This window comes from Stegostoma tigrinum, chromosome 2 (assembly GCF_030684315.1).
Source record: "Stegostoma tigrinum isolate sSteTig4 chromosome 2, sSteTig4.hap1, whole genome shotgun sequence".
NCBI classification, from domain to species: Eukaryota; Metazoa; Chordata; class Chondrichthyes; order Orectolobiformes; family Stegostomatidae; genus Stegostoma; species Stegostoma tigrinum.
This window is the reverse complement of record NC_081355.1, coordinates 82,748,542-82,767,088: the sequence shown is the minus strand read 5'-3', so window position 1 is coordinate 82,767,088 and position 18,547 is coordinate 82,748,542. Positions and strand designations below refer to the sequence as shown.

At 41.0% G+C, this 18,547-nt stretch overlaps 1 protein-coding gene across 2 annotated transcripts in view; it reads right to left on the bottom strand.

Moving 5' to 3' along the window:
- Nucleotides 1-621: 621 nt before the first annotated feature.
- si:dkey-256h2.1 (uncharacterized protein LOC337520 homolog) overlaps nt 622-18,547 on the bottom strand; it is a 205,749-nt gene continuing 187,823 nt past the window's right edge. Inside the window, exons 11-13 of one of the 2 annotated variants that reach the window (XR_009447272.1) lie at nt 14,177-14,286; nt 11,596-11,729; nt 1,240-1,354 (exon numbers count right to left, since the gene is read on the bottom strand). Coding sequence is in view for 1 of the 2 variants with exons in the window: in XM_048522441.2 (XP_048378398.2) it covers nt 1,235-1,354; nt 11,596-11,729 (254 nt within the window). In the remaining variant the exon portion in view is untranslated. Of the gene's footprint in view, nt 1,355-11,595; nt 11,730-14,176; nt 14,287-18,547 lie in introns of both variants that reach the window. The other variant, XM_048522441.2, reaches the window with a different exon arrangement.

Here is an 18,547-nt window from a genome sequence, read left to right as displayed (position 1 = left end):
CAAGGCGTGCCATGGCTCCAAAAAGATGTCACCAAGCAGAAGCCACTTCAAGCAACCTGAAAGGCTCCTTCCACAGTCACCCTCCAGTGGCTGCCCAAGCTCCAGTCTGGAGGGTTCTGTAAGTAGAAAGTTATGGTTTTAACATTATTTTTAAAACTTAATTTTTTAAGTTATTTCATATACCAATGTAGGAACTTGGTCGTTTAAAGTATGGCTATAATGTTTTAATTTTTTACTTGTTAAGAGAAGCCCTACAGAACCTAAATCCAGCTTTAATGTTGATTCCAGGGAATCAAAGCTTTGTTTAAAGTGGTTTCACTTACAGTTGTAATTTTGGGACCACAACTTTAAGTTAGGAGACCTTGTACAATGTCAATATATGCTGAAAACAAAGGCTACAAACAAATATGAAAGGCCTTTATAAAAGCAATACTTAACCAATTTATAACAGCACACAACCGAGTGTGTAAAATGAGAGAATGGAATATTGATACAGAAGAATGTGAATTATCAGTCCTACTTTACTTCAAATGACTAGACTAAATGATAATGACAATGTAACAAGACAGACAGAATATATGTATGTTGAGCCATGTGAAGAGACAGTCTTATTGGTCAGCCTTAATTTTAGCAGTCAGCTTTCACTTTTATTTAGTCTTTAGCACAATGAACAAAGTAATACACATTCTACTGCAATTGTAATGTAAGTGGATACATAAACGCAAAGTTCAGCAGTTTTTGTTTACAAATCAGCAGAAGTAGAATGTAAAAAAAAATCTAGTTTTAACCAAATTATTCCCAGAGAATACATGGAAGAAAATCAAGTGCAGCTCAGCTTGTAACAATTGTAGGTATTTTGACAAAAGTAAAAGTGATGGTTCATTATCAAGATTAAAAATTAATGGTAGAAAAAGATGCTGTTTTGCAAAGCTTTAGCCTACCTGTAGCAGATCTGGTTAATTTTGATTTTGCATGCCAATGCTCTGCCAGAAAAAAATCGCAGCTGAAAATTGAAATATTAGCTTTTAAAGCTGGCTCATGTGACATTCAAACATGAATATCACAAACATTGACAGTGATCATTTAAGACAGCAGCAGCAACAAATGTGCCTGCTGAGTACAGACAGCAACATCTAGATCATGGTTTGTAATCTCAGTAATAAAATTCCAGGGTTTGGTAGCAAACTCCTTCAGAGTTAACATTACATTTGAGTTTTGGTTAGTATTTATGATTTTACTTGTAAAATACAAGGTAGGAATACATTGTAATTTCTCCAGGGTTCTTTTTCGGATTTGGATCCTTGCCGTCAAACCAGCCAAAATACACAATGCTGTTTAATCCAGTCATGTTCACCTAGACGGGAGGAAATGGATCAAAAATGAGTTAATGAAGATTTTACTGAATGAATGCTACTTTAGTTGAATTACTATTTGCTGCTTTTATGTGAAGTGCATAAGAACTTAGATTTTTTTATATTCCCGTTAATTCAATTTGGAATAATTTATTCCACCATACTCTTGAGAGCTGCTTTATTTTTATTATTTATTCACTTTTCTAGGTCTTGAAATATTTCTTCCAATTGCATGTGCGAAAAAGGACCATAACAGCAAGATAAATGTATTGATGTTGTTTCTACAATGGAGCTTAGCCATAACTTCAGCAGCAACTCTTACTGCACCAGTCCGATTGTCCCCAGACAAAATAGTTTGTTGCTGTTCAATGAAACTGTTATTTATTGCTAAATTAGAGAAAGCTGAATATTTTGAATTTATGTCAAATATAAAATGGGCTGAAACTAATCACACTCATTTATCTCATGAACAGTTGTAGTGGAAATGAGACTTTCAACACAATACTCCTATTTTTATCATGTGTTTTTCCCATGGATGGTTAGAATTAATATGCTGCCCATTCACCCGTGTGCACTATGTACTATGGCACTCTTAACAGTAGGAAAGAACATAATACACACAGATTTTATTAATCGTTACACTTACATTTTTTTAATAAAGGAAAAATGTTTAGTTTAACATTATACTAATATGCCACCTCAGAAGAACAATTTCAAAACCCAACTGGATTCTAGAAACCCGGTATATTGAAACCCAGAGTTGATTATACGTTTAGGCTAGCAGAGAAAATTGCAAAATTTGTCAAAATACAGAGATGGTATGTTAGCATCCACGGAGATTGAAGTTGCAAAACCATTCTTCAGTTCTTTTGAATTCCTCATATAGCCATAAATATTTTTAAGCTTTTTCCCTTTATTTTACTGAAGGGTAAGAGTTGCTTCAAGCACTCTGGTGGGAAAGATAGCAAACTTAGTTTGTTTGGACGATAACTGAAATAGAATTCCCTTAGTAAAAACACATTGTTGGAAAATTTATTTGTGTCTCTTGCTCTCTTTGATATTATTAATAATTGGCATTCAGATGTTCACTCTCCACCTACTCACTAATATCCTCAGTTTCCCAAGGCAACTGACAACCCTGCCTTGCCCCAGGATCCAACACCCACTTTCCCTTAATCTCCCAACACTAGACCCCATCTCAAGATTTGATAATACTGCCTGCCAGTCGCAACACCCCTCAGAATCTGCCACCACTCCGTGCCTAAATAAAAACGGTCATCAAACATGAAATGTTAACTCTAATTTTTCTTCACAGATGCTGCCAGACCCGCTGAACTTTTCTAGCAACTTCTGTTTCTGAACCACTCCTTTCTTGCCTGTGACCTGGTATCCAACACCAACCCAATGCCCACAGCAGGGCTTGTAACCCTCCCCCTTCCCTCCCTTGAGATCCAACATCCCCTTGCTATGCCCAGGACCCAACAACCAACACCAACCCCACCCTTTGCCACCAGATCTGACACATTTCCCTGGAATCTGATGCCTGTCCTCTCTATCCAGGACTGGGCACTGGGTACCAAACCCATGCTCACTGCCAGAGCTATCACAATTCCAGCCTCCAGGGGAGCAAACATCACCCTTCTCTGCCTGAACCAGACACCAAACACCAGACACCATGATTCCTCTCTCCACCATAGATAAAAAACTCCAGAAGGATGGCAAAACTGACTGTTTTTGACATCAAGGCTGCATTTGACCAACTGTGGAATTGAGGAACAGTAGCAAAACTGGAGTCAGTGGGAATTAAGGGGAAAACTCTCTACTGGTTTAAATCAAACCAAGAATAAGATGGTTGGAAGTTGGGGTTCTGGTTGCCAGAGGTCAGTCATCTCACTGCCAGAACATCTCTGAGGGGCTTCCTCAGCATAGTTTGCTAGGCCTAAATATCTTCAACTGCTCAACAATGACTTTCATAAGGTCAAAAGTGGGAATATTTGCTGATGGCTACACAACGTTTAACACCATTCATGACTCCTCAGAGACTAAAGCAATCCATGTCCAAATACAGCAAGAATTAGATAAACATCCAGCTTCGAGGTGAAAGTAACATATGCTTCACTCAAATACCAGGCAACTTCTACCTCCTACAAAACAGAACTTACCATTGCCCCTGGATATTCAATGGTATTACCATCACTGAATCCCTCACTATCAACATCCTTGAGGTTATCATTGACCAGAAACTGAACTGAGCTAGTCACATAAATACTACGGTTATTAGAGTGGGTCAGAGGCTAGGAATTTTGCAGTGTGTAACACAGCTCCTGACTCCCCAAAGCCTTTCCATCATCTACAAAGCACAAGTCAGGAGTGTGGTGTAATATGTCCCACTTGTTTGGATAGATGCAAGTGTGACAACACTTAAGAAACCATCCAGGACAAGGTCTGTTTGACTGTCACCTCATTCACAAATATTCATTCCCTATCACCACATCAATACCATCTGCAAAAGTACCAAAATGCACTGTAGAAATTCACTAACATCCTTAGGTGGCACCTTCCAAACCTGTGACCTCTACCATCCAGAAGGACAAAGGCAGCAGATACATGTGAACACAAACTTGCAAGTTCCCCTGCAAGCACTCATCATATTCACATACCTTGCCACTTGTTCACTGCCTTTGGAAAGGTAGCTCACTACCAACTTCTCAAGGGCAACTAGGGATGGGCAATATCAGCAATACCCACATCCCACAAATGAATAAAAAGAACCTAAAGTTTCTGGTCAAAGGTGAATCCCAGGATGTTTTGGTGGGAGATCACACAATGTGATAATATAATGTCTTTGAACTTCAAGTGGTAATAGTCTCTTTTTGGTCATGATCTTTACTTCACAGGAGTGTGAAATGCATGTTACTTGAAAAGAATAAGCTAGAGCTTAACTGTTATTCAAGCATGTGAGCACAGATTGCTTAATTAGCCAAGGAGTTCCAAAAGGTCTGTGCAATCGTCCAACGTCATGACAAGAGAAAGTTATGGATGAAGCAGCTGAACATAGCTCAGTCTGGGACAATAATGTGAGAAACTCCCGCAGAAATGTCCAGAAATGAGATGATTTGCCTCCAACACTGACAACTATCTTCCACCACGCTAGTTATGATTCCAACTAGCAGAAAGCCTTCACTGTGATTCCCATTGACTTCGGTTTTCTTAGGACTCCTTGATGCCACACATGGTCAACTAGGCCCTGGTATAAAATGCAGTATTTATCCATGTTGTAATAAATTTTTCTGGATCCATTTGTGCTCTGTGACCTGGCAGCTTGTTGAGGCAAAATATTTAAGCAGAATGTTTCCCAATGCTGGTTATATTGTTCCTGCCCAGAATCAAGGGTGGAATTGCTGGGAGGTCTTTAATAGATTACTCAAAGCTGATCAACAGTCAGTTTTAGTCAGAGAGACAGAGGCAGCCAGAGAAGTTAACTCTGTATACTTAAAGTGTTGTTGTTAGCTGGCTGTACATAACTGGGGCAATGTATTGCTGGTGGGATATTGGAATGGGGTTTGACAGCAGAAAAGATCTTTGAGGGGGCATCTGATGGAGATGGTGGTCAGAGGTGACTGAATAGGATGGATTGGGCTGGTGGGGGAATGGAGAATACCAAAGAGGCTTCTCCCGTTCTCCTCCCCTTTAATTAATTAAGCCTCTAGCTTTGCCACCGACCCCACCCACACTCCCATCTCACCCGCAGCGCCTCAGGTTCTCTCCAGAGTGCCAATGCCAGACCCATTGCTCCCTTGTCCTGGTCTCTCCCCTGCCCAACCTCCAGCAAAACTGCGCATACGCAGAAAATATGCACATATTGACATACGTCTCATTCACTAGTGCATGTACAAATGTATCCCTAGGGCACACTGTGCATGCTCCTCAGAGTCAGCAATCACAGCCTTTAAAAATAGGGAAGTCTTGTTACAGCTGTACAGGTTGAGGATGTGCCTGGAGTACTGTGTACAGTTTTGGTCCCTGTGTTTAAAAAAAGATATACTGGCAGTTCAAAAGAAATTCTCTAGGCTGATTCCTAAGTTGAAAGGGTTGACTTATCACAAAAAGCTAAACAGGTTAGGCCTTTGCTCATTAGCGTTCAGAAGAATGAGGGGTGATCTTACTGAAGTAAGCAAAAGTCTCACAGTGGACGATGGGAAGATGTTTCTTGGAGTTGGAGAATCTTGAACTAGGGTACATAGTTACAGATGAGGGTGACACTCATTTAAAATGAGATGCAAAGGGATTTCTTCTCCCAGGGTGCAGTAAATGTCAGGAATTTCTACCCCAGAAAGATGTGGAGGTTAGACTATTGTCAGTATTTAAAAAGAAGATTGATAAATTTTTGAAATATTGGGGAGTTGGAACTGATGAGGAATGCCATAAAAAAGGATTTGAGGATTTCGGCAGCTCAGCCATGATCTTATTGAACATTCAGCAAGCTTGAGGGATGGAATGACCTACTCCTACACTTATTTCTAATGTACTCATGAGTTGCTAGAGTTGTTCACTACCATTAAGTGTTGGTGAGAGTAGTTAGGGAGAAACTGTTAAGGTGCCGAAAGGAATAGGAACCAAGGACGTTTATTTAGGATGATTGACGAAAGAAAATAGCAACATAAGGAAAAACATATTTACAACAACTTGCTAGCATCTAAAAGGCTCTGCCTGAGAATGTGGAACTGTCAGATTCAACTGTGCTTTTTAAAATAGGATAGAACTATTATTTGGTGAGAAAATGTTTGCAGCAATGTACAGAGAACATGGGGAGTACAACAAGGTGAGTTGCTCTTGCAGACAGCTGGCATTGGCACAGCAAGTCAGATGGTTTCCTCTTCTGCTCTAATCATTCTATGATGTCTATTTCAGATCCTCTTCCTGAAGTTGACCCACTCTGAATGTTCTAAGCATGGGGCCAGATACATTCAGGAAAGTCAGGTATATCAGTGACCTCACTGGTGACTTGCAGAGATACAGGTGAAAGCAAACATAGGAAAGGTAAGCTTTTGAAAAAAATCTTAGCTGAATGCAAAGCTAGAACATGCAGGAATATTCCTCATGGCTCCATAGTGCTACAAACGATCATTGACAGTTCTAGTTTGGTTCTCTTGCAAATGCCTCCCTCTGCTCCTAACTTAAATTCCAAAACACAATTTGCTGGGGAGCAAGCGGAAGGCAGCCTCCTGCATCTGGTTTGCAAAAGCTGATGTCTAAGCCAATAAGTTACGATTATGTTGTGCATTTAGTCTTATAAAATTTGTCAAATCACTTCATGGATGACAAATAAATTCCATTTCAAAGAAATTGGACAAAGTTCTGACGAAGGGTCACTAGACTCAAAACGTTAACTCCATTTCTCTCTCTGCCAAATATGTTGAGTTTCTCCAGTACTTTCTTTTTTCTGTTTCATATCTCCAGTTCTTCGCTTTATTTTATGCATTTTAAAGAAGTTGTCTCTGTTTCTCTGTTGAAAATCTCTAGAAGGGAATAACTCAAAGATGTGTCTGAGCAGGGCATCTGTGACATGTCTAATGGAATGATATCCTGCTGACTTACTAATAGAACTAATTTCAATTGAAGCTGCCTGGAAGTTTAATTTTGTCATCACTTTTATAGCACAGCAGCTCCTGGTGGAGTCAGACTACAATCAGGTTCTAAAAGCTGGTAAGTCTCTGCAATGGTCTCAAGGGAAAAGTACACATAGCCTTAGGATTTGTCCACAGCAAATCTCCAGGTAGAACCCCTGGTCTGTCAACTCTGTAGAATGAATACTTGTAGGTCAGGTTTTGGCTATATGTCATACTTTTCTGGCTTCTATCCATGTTCTATGTATTCTTCCCCAGTTCCTCAAAATACAGGAAAAACAAGAATCTCAGAGGAATCCAATTCGCTGTTAAAAATAACTCACTTTAAATCACTGTATGATTGAACAAAGCCTTTAAATTCTGAGATCCTGCAGTTTTTAGGTATTCCAAGTCATGTTGAGTAAATATCGTTATTTTAGAATGGTTCTCAAATGTGACTTTGTAATTTTAATTTTTTATTAATTTATTCCCACTTCTAAGGTTGCTCATCCAACACTGCCACACATTGGTAGCAGTGATTTGTGGCGGTTGAATGTGAGGAACTGGTGATATCTTGATCAAGTCTATCCCTTCAACAGTGCATCCATTTGCAGTGCTTTGCACAAGGTCATTCGAAAAAATTGTGGCAAACACTTTTTTGGATGAAAGTTTGGCAGAAGGTCTTCCAGCCACATTTTTATGACTAAACAAATTGATACTTTGCTGGGGTATACAATAAATATTCTGAACTGTAAGGAACAAAAAGCTACAAATAGCCGTATAAAACAAAATATAACACAGCCAAAAGATAATGGGAACTGCAGATGCTGGAGAATCCAAGATAACAAAGTGTGAAGCTGGATGAACACAGCAGGCCAAGCAGCATCTCAGGAGCACAGAGATGCTGCTTGGCCTGCTGTGTTCATCCAGCTTCACACTTTGTTATCATAACACTGAGCCAATATGTTTCGATTAGAACTACTCTTAATCTAGGATGGTGGTGACATAGTGGCTATGATACTGGGCTACTAATCTAGAATGCCAGGCTAATGCTCTCTGGCCATGAGTTGAAATCCTACCATGGCAATAAAAATATGTAATTTAAAAAATTGCCTAATGATAGCTATGTAACCATTGTTATAAAAACCCATCTGGTTCATTTTTACCCTCGAGGGAAATAAATCTGACTTCTTTACCTGGTCTGGCCTATATGTGACTCCAGATCCACAGCAATGTCATTAACTCTTAACTGCCCTCTGGACAATTAGGGATGGGCAATAAATGCTGGCCTAGCCAGTGACACCCTCATCCCATAAACAATTTTTTAAAAATGTCACTACAGGAAAAAACATTTACTACAACATAGATTTTTAATATCTACATTGCTGGTATAATTTTCTGGAACTAAAAATAACAAAAAGTCAAAGGGCTTATTTAAAATCTCTATCCTTTGAGAATATGTAAACAGTTCATTATTAGATTTGGTTATATTGTATTTTTGTCGACGAGACCCAATTTATGTTCCACCTTCTTAATTGTGGAAAATGTCAAATAATGATTAAAGGACAAGTGATTGTTAGTAATTTGCCAGAATGCACACTGCAAGAACTGTACCTGAAATTCTCTATTTCAAGAATGATTCTCAACCATTTAACATGACTGAGAACATTTGTACACACTGGCAATTTCCCCTTATTGCAAAGCAGCTAATCCATCTTAGAAGGCCCAAAAAATTCTGATGCTGTTGTCTAAAACCATATAATGCACATATGTATGAATACACTAAAGGAATTAATTCCTTAAGAGATACACAAAAACTCAATTTATCAAACAGCCTTCACAAGATACAATTACTTATGCATGACGCATTATTTGACTACCTTTAGAAATACATATTTTACTAATAGCATTTAATAAAACAAAAAGCAATAAAAATACAAGAAGCTAATGAGAAAAGCTTACATTTTCAAATATGAACATTGAAGAAAAGCATTATGTTAAGCATTCATTATGGTTCAATATCAATCCAGTGGCTCAAAAATGGTCTGCGGCCATTTGGTGCACTTAGGGTCAAGGGTTCCATATCTCTACATTTTGAGATGTGGGCTCTGGTCAGTCCTGCAGATCCTGTTCAACTAATTTGGAGATTCTGGATAAGTTGGTCAGGGCCAGCTGATCAGATATCAGTCAGGGGTCTGGTCAGTCATCAGTTTACTTGTGTGAAGTCATCTTCTACTGTCAGTAAATGATTTGATGCTGATGAGGCCGCATCTCTGGTTAATCCCAACTGCAAGTACATTTATCTTACTCTGATCTTTCTATGCAGTTCATACTATTGAATAAAAGTTAATGTTACAAAGATTTGGAAGCTTTCCTAACATCCAATAATCAGTCATAGCAAAATTTCAGACTAGTATGGGAGCTGAAGAAATGACAATCATCGCTCAGACAGAGATAGAAAATCGTGATATGACTCTTCTTGCAAATAGTTAATTCTATATTTCTCTCCAGAGATGCTGCCAGACCGGCATTTTCTGCTTTTATTTTAGATTTCCAGTATCTGCAATATTTTCCTTTTATTTGACTGTTGTGTGGTGCTAAGGATGGCTAGCCTCTCTACCTTAATTTTTGTATTTGCAGCTGAAATGACATTCATGCAATAGCTAATGATGAAAAATGTGTATAAACACTTACAAATGCGATAATATGTTTTGAGTGGGTGACATTGGATGTGTTTGAGGCTCAAGTGTTCAGATAAGCTGAATATATCCTGCCGAGATACAGATTTACCCTCTTTAACTTGAACCTCTGCAGAGTTGAGGGTGACAGTGTAGACACCCATGGAATGGCCTGAAAGGAGACCTCTTCTGTGTTTGCTCCTCTGGCTCGAAGCCTACTGGCACCACTTTGTCTCCCTGTGATGAGGAGACACCTGGGGTGAGGGTGGGTCTCCTCATCCCAATGGCCCTCATCACTGATGCTGATCACCAACATCTAGAGCAACACAGCAGGTCTGCTCATATTTCCAGCTGACTCTGAAACTGCTGACCCTGGCTCTCCATGTCATGGAGGCAGCTAGACACTCGCATACCAGAGGCAGCATCATAAAAACTGGGTGGTACTGTCCTGAAACATTGTAGTCAGCTTGCTCAGTGCCTTTGACTGCCTGCTGCTCTTATATGTGCCTGTGCGTTTGGACAAAGATATGAATGTCCAACACCACATGAGATCCTCGCCTGCCTGGAAAAGGTGTCTGGTCTCTGGTAGTCCTTTGAGTGCCAGTAACCTGGACTATTGTGTGCAGTTGCTGTCTCCTTACTTGTGAAAAGATATACTTGCCATAGAGTGAGTGCAGTGAAGATTCACTCACTAAGTCCTGGGATGGTATGTTTGTCATATGAGGGTTTACTGAGCCTGTATTCATTGGAATTTAGAAGGATGAGAGGGATCTCATTGAAATGTAAAAAAAATGACAGGGCTGAACAAGCTGGATGCAGGGATGATGCTTCCCTTGTCCTGGGGGACACCACATCTTGGATACTGTCCAATTTTGCTCTCCTTATTTAAAGAAGTATGTAAGTGTGTTAGAGGTGATTCAGCAAAGGGTTAATAGACTGGTACCTAAAATGAGCAGATTATGTACGAGTGAAGACTGGGCAAGCTGGATTTGTTTTCAGTGAAGTGAGTACAGAGAGGATTGGTTTGATTGAAGAAGTTTATAAGTCACTCAATGGTCTTGACAAGGTGGACATGGCAAGAATGCTTGCTCTTGTGGGTGGAACCAGATGTAGGGGACATTATTTAAAAAGAAGGATTGCTTTTTAGAACAGAAGGGAGGGGAACCTTTTCCCCTCCAAGGATTGTGCAATTTTGGAACTCTCTGCTATGAAAGATGGTGGATATCGCCATTGAATATTTTCAATACAGACATATATAGATTCTTGTTAAGCAAGAGGATCAAAGATAATCGGGGACAGATGAGAATGTGGAATTTGAAACACAGCTGGATCAGACATGATCGTTCTGAATGGCAGAGCAGACCTGAAGGGCTGAATGACCCACTCTTGTTCTTAATTCATATATTCGCATTGCCTATTCTTCAGAAACCATCTGGGAGAGAGGAACATTTGGCACTGATATTGCATTAAACCAGTTATGGTGGGGAGAAGTATCAGAACAATAATTTTTGTCGCTTTAACAGGTTGTCTCAGTGCAGTGTAAGAGATAAGTGTTTTGTCATGACAGCAAGCTCAGTTGTGATGTAACTGTTTGCAATCCAGATTTTGGATCCATTTTGAGACACCCACAAATGGACAGCAAGATAGCTTTTCCAATGAGTACCACTGATGATAGAAACCCCTGGTAAATCATGTCACGTTAAGTTCATTGAATGGCCCCACATACTTTCCTACTCCTGCCAAACTTCACACCATCCTGCCCCCAAATACCACCTCCATGCACTAAGCAACCAAACTATAGCAGGACCAGGGATACGGATCGGTATTTGTTACGTCTGACTGAAGTGCAGAAAGGTACAAGTATTAGAATTGTTATCAAAATTTTCATGTTCACTACGTTTCCTTCTCACATTTTTTCTGTACACTCTTCAAATGACAAAGTGATCAGTTGATGTTTACCTGCTTAGTGACGTCCTTCCTCCACGGTGCCACATCCTGCCCATCACACCATCCATTTCGGCCGTACAACCATGTGCCATGTTCATTCGGGACCACACCTTTCAAAACCTTGTTAGCACATCCAAAAGGAGTACCTCGGTGAAATAAAATTTCATATTTTGTATTTGCTATTATGATCACTGTGTACATAAAGCATCTAAAGGCCTAATTTTGGCTTTTATAATAGTAGCTAAGATATTCACCACAACTGAGGGACCTAGCAAGCCCAGATGAATCGAAGTCTGGAAGCTGTATGCTGGAGGAGACACCAAAGGAGCTCACTCCTTTCCTAATCCTAAAGTGGCATGGGCCTTTCATTGAAAATGTTAACTACTTGTCCCTAACTGCATATGGTGCCTACAAGTTTCAGGAAGAGAGGCCATGCATTCTGCGATGGGTATCTTAGATCTGAACTGTCGAGGTTTCTCTACCAATTACATGGATCAAATCAGGAATGTAAAGGAGCAGTCACCACTCAGCTAGGTGGTTGCAAGCTCAAAGCTACCTAGAAACCTTGTCTGAGATGGCTCAAAACTGTCAAAAGAACTATTCACTCAATTTGTACCTCCAATATAGATTCAATATTCAACCTCTTCATCTGCTGCGCATTATGGCTGAATATATGATCTATTGGAATGCACTGCAGTAGATCACTAAAATTGATTTAACAACATCTACCTTCCCTGAAAACCATACAGTTGGAAAAGACAGGAGGTGCAAATTCATGACAATGCCACGAATAAGGATAAACAGAGTTGGGGGAAAAAATGCACTCAAGGGAATCCCAAGTAGGAACTAATAAAATATAGCTGTGTAAAACAATTATCATTACTAGAGATAATAGGAACTGCAGATGCTGGAGAATCTGAGATAACAAGGTGTAGAGCTGGATGAATACAGCAGGCCAAGCATCAGAGGAGCAGGAAAGCTGTAGTTTTGGGCCTAGACCCTTCATCAGAAATAGGGGAGAGGAAGGGGGATCTGAAATAAATAGGGAGAGGGGGAAAGCGGATCGAAGGTGAATAGAGGAGATGATAGGTGGAGAGGAGACAGACAAGTCAAAGAGGCGGGAATGGAGCCAGTAAAGGTGAGTGTAGATGGGGCGGTTAGGGAGGAAATAGGTCAGTCCAGGGAGGACAGACAGGTCAAGGGGGCAGGATGAGGTTAGTAGGTAGGAGATGAGGGTGGGCTTGAGGTGAGAGGAAGGGATAGGTGAGAGGAAGAACAGTTCAGGGAGGCGGGGATGAGCTGGGCTGGTTTTGGGATGCAGTGAGGGGAAGGGAGATTTTGAACCTTGTGAAATCTACATTGATACAATTGGGTTGCAGGGTTCTCAAGCGGAACATGAGTTGCTGTTTCTGCAACCTTCGGGTGGCATTGTTGTGGCACTGCAGGAGGCCCAGGATGGACATGTCATCTAAAGAATGGGAGGGGGAGTTGAAATGGTTTGCGGCTGGGAGGTGCAGTAGTTTATTGCGAACCAAGCATAGGTGTTCTGCAAAGCGGTCCCCAAGCCTCCACTTAGTTTCCCTGATGTAGAGGAGGCCACAATGGGTACAGCGGATACAATATACCACATTGGCAAATGTGCAGGTGAACACCTGCTAGATGTGGAACGTCTTCTTGGGGCCTGAGACGGGGGTGAGGGAGGAGGTGTGGGGGCAATTGTAGCACTTCCTGCAGTTGCAGGGACATGTGCTTGATGTGGTGGGGCCGGAGGGAAGCGTGGAGCGGACAAGAGACTCACAGAGAGAGTGGTCCCTCCGGAAAGCAGACAAGGGTGGGGAAGGAAAGATGTCTTTGGTGGTGGGGTCGGATTGCAGATGGCGGAAGCATCGGAGGATGATGCGTTGGATCCGGAGGTTGGTGGGGTGGTACATGAGGACGAGGGGATTCTGTTTTGATTGTCATTGCCGGGACGGGGTGTGAGGGATGAGTTGCGGAAAATGCGGGAGACACGGTCAAGGGCATTCTCGACCACTGCGGGGAGGAAGTTGCAGTCCTTGAAAAATGAGGACACCTGAGATGTATGGGAGTGGAATGCTTCATCCTGGGAGCAGATGCAGTGGGGGCGAAGGAATTGGGAATATTAGCATTTTACATTTTAAAAAGAAACAAAGCTCATAGGAAAACATGGAAACTATGAAGTCAAAGTTTTAATTACTGATTTCTCTTTAGAGGTAACAACACAATTTGTTCTTTCCAAACAGATAATTGTTGATATTTGTACGCCCCTGCTTCTCCTTGAATTTTCATCTACTGTTTCTTTAATAATTAACTACAAGAGGCATGCTCTTGCAAAACAGCATCCAATGTTAAAATCAGGCACATCCTATAAAGAGTCATGAATGTGGTTATCCCATTTGCAATTGTTTACCATTTAAAAGAGACTGCCACCTGCACAATAACATATTACAAGGATTTTTTGCAAGCATGACTCCATTACGTCTAATGAGGTTGAGTTCTAAATAATTGCTCAGAGTCCGCTGAATTTGTTAGAAAAAGAAATCAGCAACATAATTTTAAAGCTGTGTGATTTTACCAGTGTGTGGAGCTGGATGTACACAGCAGGCCAAGCAGCATCTTCGGACCACAAAAGCTGACGTTTCAGGCCTAGACCCTTCATCAGAAAAGGGGGATGGGGAGAGGATTCTGAAATAAATAGAGAGAGAGGGGGAGACGGACCGAAGATGGATAGAGGAGAAGGTAGGTGGAGAGGAGAGTATGGGTGGGGAGATTTTAAGTCTTATTTTTCACTAATGGGAGAGGAGAGTCTCTTTGTTTCACTAATGCTGTGGATCCCAAGTTATTCTCAACTCCAGAGAATTTTATTATCTCTGGTCATTGGAGAGAAAAGTACACATGTATCTGTGAAATAAAACTTCTCTCTATTTGTCTTTCTTCTTCTTAAATGAGATTTTTTGCTCCCTTGTGAAGTCAAAACATCTTGCAAAACTTTCACCACCATGCTAAGATTCCTCAACTTAATCTCTAGGTTCAGCTTGACATCAGTTCTTGGCCATGGCTCAGCAGGGCAGAAATCTCCCTTCCCTGATGCAGGCAAAAGAAGTAGTGAGAAGGGAGGAAAGAATTGGGTAAAAAGGTCCATTAGCAATCTTCTCAACCTGCTATCAATTAAGGCCCTTGCATGCTCACTTAAAGGCCTTAACTCATCAGGTCCCTAATTTAGATTTTCACAGAGGACACATAATCATACAGGATAGAAAAAGCCCTTCAATCCATCAAGTCTGCATCAATAAAAACCCCCACAACTCTAAGTCTATTTAGTCCTACTTTCCAGCACTTGGCCCATAGCCTGGAATGTTATGACTTTTCAAGTGCTCATCAACATACTTACTAAAGGCTGTGAGGTTTCCTACCTCATCTACCCTCCTAGGCAGCTTTTGTAAGACGCAATTGAAGACATAATTCTGCTCTGCACAACTTAGCTGAAGACTTAATGAGATGTCATTCAGAAAATGCTGATGCAGAAAGAAATTCTTGATGCATTCAAAGCCTGTCAGAAAGTTTGTGGTTACTGTCAAAGAGCGTGGAGAAATCCGGCAGCAAACTAAGCACAAGTCACAAACTTTCCAAGTGGAAGTGGTGACCAACACCATGAAAATACTTGCAGATCAACCATAATATAGCATCATAGAACATGGAACAGTACAGTACAGAAACAGACCCTCAGCCCACCATGTCTGCACTGACCATGATGGCATTCAAAACTAATCACAAGTACCTACGCGAGGTTCATATCTCCCTATTCCCTGCCTGTTCATGTGTCTGTCTAAATACCTGTTAAACATTGCTAACATATCTGCTTAACCACTTCCTTAGCAGATTGTTCCAGGCACCTATTATCCTATGCATATAAAACCTGCCTCAGGATCCTCAACAGTAGTGAGAGAAAAGAGAGGGTTAAGGCTAGTGCATAAGTTAAAGACAGCAAGTTAAATAGATAAGGCAGGCAACAGCATGACAGGAAACAAGGGAAGGCTGATGAATTAAACTTTCAATGCAAAACACCCGGCAGGTAAGGCAGATGAATTCAGGGCATGGATGCAATTATGGCACTGGGATATCATACCTATTACAGAACTCAGGAACAGGACTGGCAGCTCAGTGTTCCAGGTAAGGACTCAACAATATCTTGTATAGCCGCGACATGATGTCCCAACTCCTGTAGTCAATGCTGTGACCAATGAAGACAAGAGTGCCAAATGTTTTTCATCACCCTGTCTACCTGAGATGCCACTCTGAAGGAAGTATATACCTGCACACCTAGGTTTCTCTGTTCGACAAAACTGCCCAGGGCCTTCCCATTAACTCAAAAAGTTCTGCGCTAGTTTGTCTTACCAAGAAGGGTGGAAGGGGAGGCAAGAGATTTGATTCTCTGATTTCATTTTAGGAAACTTGATTGGCATGGAAATGCTGGGGTGAAGGGCCTATTTCCATGCTGTATGTCTCTATAACTCGATATCCTTTAAAGTTTTCCCTCTCATTTTACATCTATGTGCCTAGAATTTTTAACCTGAGGAAAAGACTTGGAGTATCCATCCTCACTATGCCCCTCATAATTTTATATACTTTTATCAGATCACTCCTCAGCTGACAACATTCTACAGAAAACAATCAAAGTTTGTCCAACCTCTCTTTACAGCCAAAAGACTCCAATCCAGGCAAGATCTTGGTAAACCTATTTTACTTTCTTTCAAAAGCCGACCAGTACTGCACACAATACTCCAAGTGTGGTCTAACTTAAGTTCTATGCAGCTGCAACATGACTTGCCAAATTTTATACTCAGTGCCCTGGTCGAAGAAGGAAAGCACGTCGTTATACCTTCTTTATCACCTTATCCACATATGTTGTCATTTTCAGGGAACTATTGACTTGCACCCCGAGATCCTTCACCACATTAATGCTCCTAAGGGTCTTACCATTCACTGCACATTTTACCCTTGCATTTGATGTCCCAAAATTCATCATCTCACACTGTCTGTACTAATCTCCATCTGCCATTTCTCTGCACATTTTTCCAACTGGTCTGCATCCTGCTGACTCCTTTGATAATCCTCCCTATTAACCACAACTCCACAAATTCTCAATTCATCTGAAAACTTACTAATCAGACCACCTACATTTTTATCCAAATCATTTTTATAAAATTACAAACAACAGAGGTCCCAGCACTGATCCTTGCGGAACATCACTGGTCACTGATCGCCAGTCAAAAACAAACTCTTTGTCTTCTATGACCAAGACAATTTTGCGTCCAACTCCTTGAGTGGGTTTACCCTTTCTCTAGCAACCCTCTTCCTCCTAATGTATATATAAAATTCCTTGGGATTCACCTTAATGTGACTTGTTAAGGACATTTTGTGGCCCCTTTAGCCCACCTAATTCTTTGTTTATTTTCTTTCCTGCTTTCTTTAAATTCTTCAATGGTCTTGCTTGATTTCAGTTTCCCAAACCGTACATACACTTGCTTTAAATTTTTAAATAATCTTTTTATATCTCTTGTTATCCAGGGTTCCCAAATCTTACCATAAAACACCTTCATGTCAGACATAGTTTTATTCTCTAATAACCATCCCCAATCTGACTGCTATAGTTCCTGCCTAATAGTGTTATAATTTGCCTTCTCCAAATTTAGCACTTTCACCCAAGGATCAGTCTTATCCATAACTATCTTAAAGTCAACAGAATTATGATCACTGTTCCCAAAATGCTTCCCCACTGAAACGTCAATCAAGTGGTCGGGCTCATTCTCCAGGACAAAGTCTACTCCAGCCTCTTCTCTGGTTGGACTATCTATATATTGTTTCAAGAAACCCTCCTGGATACACTTAAAATATCCCGAAGGAAATGCTGCAGTAATGTAACATTAGGGTTTCACTATTCTTTGGTGCTGAGTCCTCCATGATCCCTTCTCAGTCATGGTGAGTGAGCATACTTCTCCCAGAATCCTTCTCACTGCCGTCTTCTGTTGGATGCTCTCCCTCCTGTTGAACACCTTTTCCTCCAGGATTTCCTTCTCAGTAGTGGTGAGGTTGTTGATATCTCAGGATCAATTGAAACACAAGCAGATACTACTCAAATTTGAATGTTGGAGAGAAAGCTCAGCCTCTGACTATAAGCACAGGAGGTGCCAGTCTCACAATAGTCCAGCAATCTGCACTGCATCTGATTACTTGGATCATTGCGATGTTAACCCAAGGGAATGGCTGAAATTTCAATACGGTCACTTTGCCACTGTCCTTGCTGTTGGCTCTTAGCCAGCTGACCTGTATTGCTGTCCCTCATGCTGAGATTATGTAGTCCTAAGCAGAGCAATCAAGAGTTGCTGTGGACATTCTGCAAAACAATCTTCATCTGTGCACTGCAAACAGGAATTGGTAAATAGTATGCATGATAGGAAGCTCACAGAGTCGTAGATATATGCAGCACAGAAACTGACGCTTCGGTCCAACTTGTCCGTGCTGAACAAATATCCTAAACTGACTGAGTCCCATTTGCCAGCATTCTCCCCACCTCCCTGTAACTCTTCATTTTCATATATCCATCCAGATGCCTTTTAAATGTCACTGTATTCACGTCCACAATCTCCTCTGGCAGCTCGTTTCATACACGCATCACCCTCTGTGTGAAAAAGTTGCCCCTCATGTCCCTTTTAAATCTTACCCTTCTGACCTTAAACCTATGCCTTCTAGTTTTGGACCCTGGGAAAAAAAAACCTCAGCTAGTCACCCTATCCATGGCCCTCATGATTTCATAAACTTCCATAAGATCACCCCTCAGCGTCCAACACTTGAGGAAAAATAAGTCCCAGCCTACTCAGCTTCTCCCTATAGTTCAAACCTCCAATCGTGGCAACATCCTTGGAAATCTTTTCTGAACTCTTTCACG